The following is an 11,060-nucleotide window of genomic DNA, read 5'->3' on the forward strand; positions in this document are numbered from 1 at the left end:
TGAAACCAAGAGTCTTTTGCTTAACCAACTGAGCCACCTAGGTGCCCAAGGAAAATATTTCTGGATCAATCCTGATATCTGACATTCCATATCTGGATCTATCATCTGGATCTGTATCTATACAGAGAGACTGTAGATTACGTGTATAATCTGAATCTGATCAGATAAACATTTGACTTCATAAAATGATGTGTGATACGTAGGACATGCTCCACAGCGACATACAGGCGATGCCTGTGAGGCTCAGAGGAGACTCGGGCTCAGAACTGAATCACTAGCCCCTTGCAGAGCTGCTTCTGAACCCCAGGCCTGAGCCCCAAGAATACCTTGTTCTCATTCACTGTGCTCAATGCCCAGGATTTAAAAATATTTAGGGGGAAAAAAGTCATTAAAACTGTTGAAAAAAAAAAAAAAGAAAAAGAAAAGTAAAGCAGTAGAAAAATGGGGGGGGGGGGATACAGTAAGACCAACCAGAAAGCACTGATTGCTCTGTCCCCCAGATAGCTTGTCCCCTGTAAGGACAGGGGATGTGAGATACTGTCAGGACTCTGGATTGGTGAGGTGTTCCAGTCGTGAGGGTTGTAGAAGATGAGAGCTTCCAGCACTAGGAGATGTGAGCAGAATTGAACGATCCTATTTACTTAAATATCAGAGGACTTGATTCACAGGTAACATGGAAATTGGTGAATATTGCCAACACAGGCCATATCCATCACTGCTATAAAACTTCTTGTGGGAGAGACCCCACTGATAATTGAGTTATCTGGGCATATTTTCTCTACCTGGAAGAGTGCTGGAGAGGCTTTTTTTTTTTTTTTTTTTTTTTTTTTTTAGTGGTTTAGAAACCACTTTTTAAAAAGTGGTTTGTAAAATTAATGGGAATAAGAGAAAGGGAGGGAACAAAAAGGAGATAAGGAAGTCAGATATAAAGTGAACATGTATTTTAAAAGAAATCAAAGACAGGGCGCCTGGGCGGCTCAGTCAGTTAAGCGTCCAACCTTGGCTCAGGTCACGATCTCGTGGTTCGTGAGTTCCAGCCCCGTGTCGGGCTCTGTGCTGACAGCTCAGAGCCTGGAGGCTGATTCAGATTCTGTGTCTCCCTCACTTTCTGCCCCTCCCCCGCTCACACTCTGTCCCTCGAAAATAAACATTAATAAACAAAATAATAATAAATAAAAGACCAGAAGGTGAAATATACCAAAATGTTACTCTCCTTGGGCAGTAAAATGATAGGTTATATTAATTTTCTTCTTGATAAACTTCTGATGTTTCTAATTTTTAAAAAATTATGTCTTTATTAAATATTTCAATTCTTGCTCAAGTAATATATGTTCATCAAAAAACCAGGTGGTATGGAGAGACTTCTAATGAAAAATTGCCTCCCTGGCCTCATGCTCCTCAGAGACATTTACTTTCACGAATTTTAGTCATTGTAATATTTGTTGCTCAGAGGGGCACCTGGGTGGCTCAGTGAGTTGAGCATCCGACTTCCGCTCAGGTCACGATCTCATGGTTTGTAAGTCCGAGCCCCGCGTCAGGCTCTGTGCTGACAGCTCGGAGCTTGGAACCTGCTTCGGATTCTGTCTCCTTCTCTGTCTCTTCCCCTCCCCTGCTTGTCTCTGTCTCTGTCTCTCTCTCTCTCTCTCTCTGTGTCTCAAAAATAAGTAAACATAAAATAATTTTTTTAATATTTGTTGCTCAGAATTCAAAATACTATACTCATACTATTCTCTCTTAAGTAAAAATGTTCCCCATTGTACTTACCATTAAGTAGGAATATGGTCACATGGTTCTAAATTCAAGACCTACGGGGAAGTATATGGTGGCAGTTTTGTGTGCCTCTCATCCCTAACCTCCAGCCGTACAACCCCCCTTGCCCCCTTGCCCCCATAGGAACCATTGTTATCAATTCCTGCTGAACTGAACAGAGACATTCTAGAAATATTCATGCAGATACAATTAAAGGTGTACCAAAACACATGTTGACTGGGTTCCAAAACTGGTATCACCCACATAGAACAAACTTCTGGGAATAAGAGAATAAAAGGTACAAATCCATTTGGATCAGTAAAATCAAAATGCTAGTTGTCACATACTAAATATAGGGTAGATGGTAGGAGTGTCATTTCCCATTTCAGTTCTCTGTGTTGAAATAGATACTTTGAGGAGGCACGAACTTCTGGAAAGGTCTTTTTCTTAACACACCTTTTACAAACAGGCTTTTGTACCTGTTAATCCTATTTTGGGCAGATCCCCCAAATGCTTTGTTTTCAATTACTGTGAGTCCATTTCAACAATTTTCTGTTGTGTTTTAAAGTTCTTAGCCCTCCTGGGCTCAGAGCGGTGAGAAATGGTTTTTGTCAAACATTCTCTTGTTCTCATTGATGCGGGAGCACTGGATGACTAAAGACAGCTTATCACAGTCATGAACATTTGAGGCTTCAGAGGTGATACTCTGCTTGTACTTCATACTTAGGACTCTTCCCGAATGGGGCTTTTTCTTGAGAGACTCACGACCTAAATAAAATTAAACCACTAAGTAAGTACCGGTATCGAATTTGCTGATGTTGTAAATGCTCGTACAGCAAACCTTTCACCTAGAATGTTAAACAGATTTCCTCCGCCGAATCTGCCTTCCTAAGTGGCTTAGCCACAGCAGATGGCTTCTGAATCCCATCCCATGTCCCGAATCCCCTTGTTTTTCCATGGAAGAACTCAGGATCTTTCTATCTCCCTGAAATGTCATTGGTCATTATGTTACTCTGAGTAACTGTTTGTCCTTTCTACTTGGAAACTTGTGGCCGTAAATTCTGGGAAATCTTCATAGGTAGCTTCCTCGAAACTCCTCCTCCCCATTTTCTGTTCTCTTGCTGGATCACATACGGGGAGGTTGAGGCTCATGTCTGTTCGTGGCTTCTGTCATCCTGCCCTTTGGTACTGCTCGAAGGCTTTATCTGCCCACCCTTCCTTTGATGAGGGGTCTTACGGGAACGAAGGTCTGCGGTGGTCCAGGCTCACCAGTCAGCACCCTTCCGGGACAGTGTCTTCAGGTCTGTTCTCTGAGAACATTTAGTTTCTTCAGAAGAGAATCTCCAGGTCCTGCCTGTGGGGGACCAGCCTGGCTGTCAGCACTCTGGAGGTGCACTGGGGAGGGGCCCTCAGTGTCTTCTGTGGTTGTTTGTGGTTGTATTTTTTTTTTGTTATTGTCGTGAAATATACACAGAGTAACCACGGTAACCATGGTTGCCAGGGTACGTGAAATATACACAGAGTAAGGTTTGCCACCTTAACCATGTTCAAGTGCACAATTCGGTAGCAGTGAGTACGCTCACCTTGTCATGTGTCCATCGCTACCCTGCATTTCCACAACTTTTTCACCATCCCAGACCTAAGCTGTAGTAAGTCCCCAGTCCCCTGCCCTCCAGCCCCTGGCAACCTCTATTTTACTTTCCGTCTCTGAATTTGACAAGTCCAGGTACCTCCGATAAATGGAATCATTACGGCATTTGCCCTTTTGCGTCTGGCTTGTGTCCTCAAGGTTCGTTCCGGTTGTGGTGTATGTCGGGAGGGTCCCGTCTTCCCATCCTCAGCCTTCCTCCTCAGTCCTTCAGCCTGCACTTTACCCCCACCTCCACGGGGGCTGGCGTTCCTGAGCGTGGGGCTTGTCGCCTTCAGTCTCTCCAGCGCTCACGTGGGCCACCTGCCAGGCAGGCTCCGGGTGCAGTCCGTCTGCGGCCACCAACGTCACCCTTCTGTTGAGTGTGAGGTGACTCCGTGTGGAAGTTCCCCAGGGCGTGCCGGGAGGACACATCCTGCCTGCTGGTGGTGATCCTCTCGCCCAGGTACTTCTGTTCCACGCGGCTGCTCCTGGCTCAGACCACGTCTGCCTCCGGGTGACAAGTGTCCCCCGGTTTCACCAAATGCAGAGCTGAAGTCTCTATTTCTTGTTCTCCTTGTGTTTTAGGATACATTAAAGGGGGGAGGGGGAGGAGGTGGGGCAAAAGATCCTTACTTCCCTATCCTAAAAGCAATCATATTCATATATGAATTTTCTAAAGAAAATAGAGGGGATCTTTGTGGTTGGGGTTTTGTTTTGCTTTGCTCTTACAAAGAAAAAGGAAGTTTGAAAATGACAAAGTTTCCTGAAGCATCATGTCTTTCCTGGCTGTTTCTTTTTTGAATGTTTGTTTATTTTGGTGAGAGAGAGAGAGACAGTGTGAGTGGGGGGGGAAGGGCAGAGGGAGACACAGAACCTGAAGCAGGCTCCAGGCTCCGAGCTGCCTGCACGGAGCCCAACGCGGGGAATCGAACTCACACACCGTGAGATCGAGACCCGAGCTGATGTCGGACGATGTCGGACGATTAACCGACGGCGACACCCAGGCGCTTTCCTGGCTGTTTCTTACCAGACACGTCCAGCGTGTGAATTGGAATCAGGGAATTCATCTGCTGTGGATACTCACCTTGGTCACAGACGGTGCTCAAAAGAAAGAGAAAAAAAATTGCCCTTTTGGAAGTATTAGGGGGTGGGAAGCTGTGGTCCCATAGCAGCTGCTACTCCGTCGCTCACACGCACAGAGGGCCCCTCGTCTCTAAAGACTCATGGTCTCTGGGGCCTGCTGGGCTCCCATTCAGAGGGGAGAGAGTTGCTAACTCTCCATTCCTTTTCTGTTCTCGGCTGCACTGCGTTTTTCTCCTCCCTGTGCTCCTTCACCAACTTTCAGCCTCTGCTAATTCCTACCCTCTCCGGATTTCACTTCCGGCTCCCTACCCACCTCCCTCTCCTTGAGGGCATCCTCCCCGCTGGGCTGCGTGCCCTTTGAGGACAAGACTCTGTCTTAATCATCTCTGCATCTCTCAGAGCCTAGTGCTAGCTTTTCCGTCACCAGCCAATGGGTAACCTCACAACAGAGCAAGGACCAAGTATCAGGTTTAACCTTAGGGTCTGGTTGAAGTCTCCCTGCCCCCCCCCCCTCCCTTTCTTCCATAAGACTCGTCATTCCATAGCCTCGTTGTGCTTCTTGATTTACGTGTGCATTCAGATTTCTCTCTGGTCCTCTTATCAAGTCAAGTTCCCTCAGGCAGGATGGAGCACACCTGGCCTTTATCTGCATCATGGAGAGTTCTTCAGAGTTTAGGAAAACAGAGGAGAATGAGGAAAGAAAACTCTGCAGTGAGCCAAGCAGGGGCGGGCTAGAAAATCATCTCTTCTGTGGGCACGTTCTGACCGTTTATTCAGCTAGGGTTTCTCCAGGCGGAAAGCAGAAGAGAGGGGACGCCTGGGTGGCCAGTCGGTTGAGTGTCCGACTTTGGCTCAAGTCTTGATCTCATGGTTCGTGGGTTTGAGACCCGCATCGGGCTCTGTGCTGACAGCATGGAGCCTGCTTAGGATTCTGTCTCTGCCCCTCCCTGACATGCGCTTTCTCCCTCTCTCAAAATAAATAAGTAAGGGGCGCCTGGGTGGCTCAGTCGGTTAAGCGTCCGACTTCGGCTCAGGTCTTGATCTTGTGGTCCATGAGTGGCTCTGTGCTGACATCTCAGAGCCTGGAGCCTGCTTCAGATTATGTGTCTCCTTCTCTCTCTGCCCCTCCCCCACATATGCTCTGTCTCACTTTGTCTCTCAAAAATACAAAAATGTTTAAAAAATGTTTTTAATAAATAAACTTTAAAAAAAGTGAAAAATGTATTCCTAAGAAGTTTGCTGGTCCAGCTGCCGTTTTCTATCATCCTGGGTGTAATCCTCCTACCAGGATCACAGAGCCTCACCCAATGCCCAAGTAGAAGCAAATACAGAGATTTCAACAGAAATTTATCCAAGTGAGCTTGGCTAGTTACAAGAGCCAGAACAATGCTGGAGTCACATAATTTATGGAGACTGGAACCCCAAATGAATAGAGTGTTGCACATCGGTCCCTTGGCTTCAAGCAATGAGAATAAGTTGAAGTCTTTCCATTAGAACATTCCTGTTACACAAATATCTGAAGCTAGTGTTTCAAAAGACTTGAGCAAAATTAATTCACCGTGTAAATAAACAACTTTCAGGAGATCCTGACTATTGTAAGGTTGGCTTGGACCTTTCCATTTCAAAGACAAGGACTTTTCCAAGACTGAAATAATGATGTCTTCTTTCAAGGGTTTAAAATCCATGCAGGGCCTTCAGTCATTGTGTCCTTAGAAAAAGAAAGGTTAGTTCAGGGCAGAGGAGTTCAAAGGTCGCCGATCATGCCCCACGGTAAGAAATAAACAGAAAGTCCGCTCCACAAACAAAACAAAAGTTTTCACAAAATCGCACTAACTTTTACTACGTGCGGGGCATTCTGATCTTTTCTATTTTATTCTGTTATAATGTATTTTTAAAAACTGGTAGCTCCCTAAAAAAAAAAAAAAAAAAAAAAAAAAAAAGGTCAATTTGTTGATCTCAAATCAAATGTACGTAGTGACCCACAATTTGAGAAACACCGATCAGAGAATAAATTCACAAGAAGGCTCTGTTTCCAATCTGGTCAAAGACCTTTCACTTCTAGCTATCTCTTAGAACCTTCTCAGTGACCGCCCCTGGTAAGACCTATGGCTAACGGAAAGGAAATTGTTGTAATGAACGGAACGCCTCGTATGCCGGGTATCAGGTGCTACGTGGAAACATTCTGCATGACTCAGCTTTTTCCCTACACGGTCAGGTATCCGCACAGTCGGCAAAACATACAGATGTAGATACCCCATTTCAGACACGGAGGGCAACGTTCTTTCTTCTTCCTTAAAGCTGTTCTCAGGATCAAAGATGGACAGTTGCCCACATGAAAGGCCACCCTTCATTCCCAGTCCTCTTGCAGAGCCCAGTAGGAACGACGAACACTGCCCTTCCCTCACTGGACGTTAAGAACATACACTTTCTAGAGTCAGTGTGAGCTCTGCACTGAAGTCTTTTTAGGGGACAATTTCATGATTGGGACATCATCCACTGGACCGGCTGATTTAAGGATTTTGACTTCCTTTAGTAAACTTATGTTGAAAAGCTGATTTGAAAAAACTACGTTGGTACGAGATAACGTACGTGAGGATGATTTTTTTTTGGTATGTGTATTACAGGTAGAAGTTGGAAAAAATACCGCAAAAGAAATGGAGATTGAGGGTTAGAATTGGGTTTGGCTAGATCATTTAAGGCCAGTCAAGTCCATTATCCTTTTGTCATTCAAAGGACCTGCTCGGTCTTCTGCTTCTCTTGTTTGCCCGTTTTCACTCTGGCAAACCGAATGCCGTCTTGATCCCCTTCGTAGTAAAAGTTTCGCGTTATTTAGTTGCTTACCGAACCCTCCTTAGCCTCCCTATCCATTTGCAAGGGCTGCTGTAACCAAGTGCCACAGCCTAAATAGCTCAAACCACAGAAAGGAATTTTCTCACGGTTTTGGAGGCCGGAAGTCTGCGACAAGATGCTGCCAGGCTGGGCTTTTCCTGAGGCTCCTCGTTGGCCTGGAGAGGGCCATGTTCTCGCTGTGTCTTCGCGTGGCATTTCCTCGGTGCCCACACGTCCCTGGTGTCTCTGGGTCCTAATCTCCTCTTATAAGGAACATCAGTCAGATTGGGTGAGAGCATACCCTCAAGGCTTCATTTTAACTTGATTACCTCTCTCAAAGCCGTATCTCTGCCCCGTGGGCACGTTCTGAGACGGAGGGCTAGGACTTTAATGTGTGAATTTATTTGGGGGCCGGGGTGGGGGACACAGTTCAGTCCATGACAGCGTCTACAGCTCGCTTCAAGAGTGGATGTAGGATGCCGGGAGCGGAAAGACCACTCCAGTGCTCGACCCTCGGTCAGGTTGCTAAATGGTACATTTCTTTTGCTTTAGGGCGAACTAATGCCGACGTGATGACCGCCCTGTCGCAGGGCTACCGGATGCCCCGCATGGAGAACTGCCCCGACGAGCTCTATGACATCATGAAAATGTGCTGGAAAGAAAAGGCAGAAGAGAGGCCGACGTTTGATTACTTACAGAGTGTCCTGGATGATTTCTACACGGCCACGGAAGGGCAGTATCAGCAGCAGCCTTGACGCCCAAGGAGGCTCGTGGCCATCGGCTGGGACGGCTGCCTCATTCGAGAGGAAAACATGACCGTCGCTGGTTGTGCTAGTCTTTCATATGCTAGGATCATCTACCGGCCCTGCTTCCTGAAAGCGAGGCCGAGTTACTCAGGAAGAACACTCTCGACATGGGCAAGTATTCTCTTTCTCATCGGCCGATGCCCACCGGCAGCCGCGCGGACCGCACCCAGCCGGCAACCTTGCTTCGCTAGACCGACGTCTGCCTTCGGAGAAGAAGCCACCTGTTCTGTCCAACAGGCACCCACCTCGGCCTCTTGTTTACAACTCCATGTGGGACTCATGGGCGCAGAGGCCCTCGCAGTGAATCTCAAACAGTAGCAGAGTGAAACTCATTCCTAAAAAGCGAAGTAACCAGACGCAGATCACGACCCTCGTTTGCATTTTCTCTCTGCCTTGGCTTATCTGTTAAAAAGAAAAAAAAGAAAAAAAAAATTACTAATCCGATCTGTTACGTTTTGCAGCTGAAGTCAGAAGGTTAAAATGGTCTCTCCCAGATTGCAGTGATTTCCCCTGCCCCTAAAGTCTGAGGCTGTTAAAGATTTTCCTTCCACGGAGACGGCTGGGAACTCCCAGACACGAAGCGTGCTCTTCTGTTCTGTTTCCTATAGGAGTGTGTGTGGTTTGTGAGTGTGCACAGATGTCGTGTGTCGCCACACAGACCCCACCGACGTCCAGGGCTGGCCCAGACCTCCCAGGAAAGAGAGAAGAACCAAAGGAACTGCTGTACCCTCAGAAGGAATATTTTTAACGGCCCAGCTTTTCAATTCCCCAGTTTCCTATCTGAGAGACTTTTTTGACCATGTACTTTGGGTCAAACAATAAGATTCTAATCTCTGCAGAGCCTTATAAAAGGCCTTCTAAGACATAAGAATTCTCTTTATTGCTTCCAATGATTTGAACGTTATTTTAACGATGAAATGTTAATTTTCGTTGTACTCGAGAAAGTAAAAACTCCATATTTGGGTCTATTTTTGTGATTCAGCCATCTTTTCTAAATTGTGTAAGGTGTGGGTGGGACTATTTATACGAGGATACGAAAGGAACGGAAGTGACTGAAAGGCTCAAATGAGCTCCTGCAGCAAGGGAGTCGAGAGGTCTTGTTTACTAAGTTGTTCTACTGTGAGCTTCGAATAGAAAATGCTACATCACATCGTGTTTCACTTATGCTGTTGTGTATATACCTAATATTGCTGTTTTTTTGATTTTATTTGAATACACCTGGCCCAGTAACATCTCAAGCTTTTTCCTCGTGTCCAACATTTCTAACTCTCGTCAACGTAGAAATGAGTACCAGTGGGGGAAAATGAGAGGCGATTGCATACAGTTACATCGTTTAAAAAACTTTGACAGGTTCTACCTCCATTCCTTTGAGCGTTTCCAGATTGGAAAGCTAGGACTTGACAGTCTGGCTATCCCTTTAGGGGGGCCAAATAGGATTTGTTTTCAAATAGGCTTAGCAGGCACCATTAGAATTTCATTTTGTGCGTGTCGCCTAGGTGTTGGGTACCTAGGGGAAGGGATAAAATATTCTGCTTTCCTGTGCAATTTTTTTTAAACGTCCTTTTTAAAATATTCTAAAGTTCTTGATTCACAAATGCCATATTCACAGAGGGAGAATATTATCACCATAGAACGTCTGCACAGCTGATCACTTGATTCACCCACCTGTTCACATTTCATTTCAGAAATCACACGTATGACCCAGCATGTTCTATGGAGAGAAAGTGTAAAGAATCCCTAAAGCAGAAAGAAACGTCTAGAAAATTAGTAAGTTTATCTTCGCCCTGTTTTTCTTTTCTCAATTCTGCTTCCTTTCGCCATTTTACGGTCCACTTTTCCCTCCCAATCAAGCATGTGATCTTTTCCTCCATCGCCTGGGGCCTCGTCACTCAGTTGCAGGATGTGCTCCTGTCACATCATACCCCATGGACAGCATGGGTCTCTCCCCTTGTCAGTAGGATTCCAGCTGCCTCATGACCGGCAGGCAAAATGAGGGCCTGGGCAGTGTTTGTATCATCTTGGGAGGGGGGGGGCAGTGTTTGTATCATCTTGGGGGGGGGTTGGCGGGGGCGCGGATCAGAATGCCTTACATCATCACATCCCAGCTCATTACTGGGGACTTGAAAAGGAGCATGGCCTCAGGTCCCGCCATTGTTGTTCCGCAGGAGGGCTGTAAGTCACTGTACTTGAGAGGCTTCCCCGGTGGATATCTGGTTTACCCAGGCTTGAGAGTCCCTCCCTTGCTTCGGTCCATATGGCAAAGTTAATTGTTCAAAGGAAGGCCAGCCTGCACTTTCCTCAGATGCCCCCAGGGAGGACAGAGGACTACTGGAGGACGGAAGAGGGAAAATGTGCCCTTTTCCTCTTTTATGACCATGAAGCTCACTGAATCCAAAGTAAAACTCATAGGCTTGACCCTGGTGTCCTCAGTAGAAGGGACACTCTATAGCCCCTCCAAGATACCTCCCGGGATTCTGTCAGAACCGCCCTGGAAAAGCATACTGCCCAGGCCTCCTAGGGAAGATAATAAACTGCGGAAGCCTTGATTCCTGTCCCAAGAGTGTGTAAAAGAGGCCGACAAAAGGAAGCACCATATTTATTTACTCATGCAGTGGGATAGCTCAAGGGCACTGAAATGTAAATGCAAACACATTTCCAATTTAGCCTGTGGTGATGGCTTTCCTTGTATCTTTTCCTTTGCTCGAATACAAACTATATTGGGGCAGTAGCTGCTGAAAGGCGTTCAGTACTGAAACACCAGCATCGGGGTACGCTTGATTGAATTAAAGCAATTGTTCATCCCATAGCTGAGCTCCCTGGCCTCTGTGAATGTTATTGCCACCTCCACAGCCCGTTAGTTCCTTGTATTCTCAGATGAGATCTCACTACCCATCTTTCCTCCCAGGATCTTTGTTTTCTTAGCAGATTAAGTGACCATGAGCCTTGCCATTCTTCCTGATGGA

The 11,060-nt window shown here is 46.2% G+C and overlaps 1 protein-coding gene across 6 annotated transcripts in view; it reads left to right on the forward strand.

Annotated features, from left to right (window-relative positions):
* LYN (LYN proto-oncogene, Src family tyrosine kinase) overlaps positions 1–9,329 on the forward strand; it is a 124,047-nt gene extending 114,718 nt beyond the window's left edge. For all 6 annotated transcript variants that reach the window (XM_019421305.2, XM_019421307.2, XM_053896498.1 and 3 more), the window contains exon 13: positions 7,844–9,329. In XM_019421305.2, coding sequence (XP_019276850.1) covers positions 7,844–8,046 — 203 coding nt within the window. In that variant the 3' untranslated portion in view covers positions 8,047–9,329. The remainder of the gene's footprint in view (positions 1–7,843) is intronic.
* The last annotated feature ends 1,731 nt before the right edge of the window (positions 9,330–11,060 follow it).

The sequence above is a fragment of the Panthera pardus genome, unplaced genomic scaffold (assembly GCF_024362965.1).
Source record: "Panthera pardus isolate Hobbes unplaced genomic scaffold, ASM2436296v1 HiC_scaffold_7, whole genome shotgun sequence".
NCBI classification, from domain to species: Eukaryota; Metazoa; Chordata; class Mammalia; order Carnivora; family Felidae; genus Panthera; species Panthera pardus.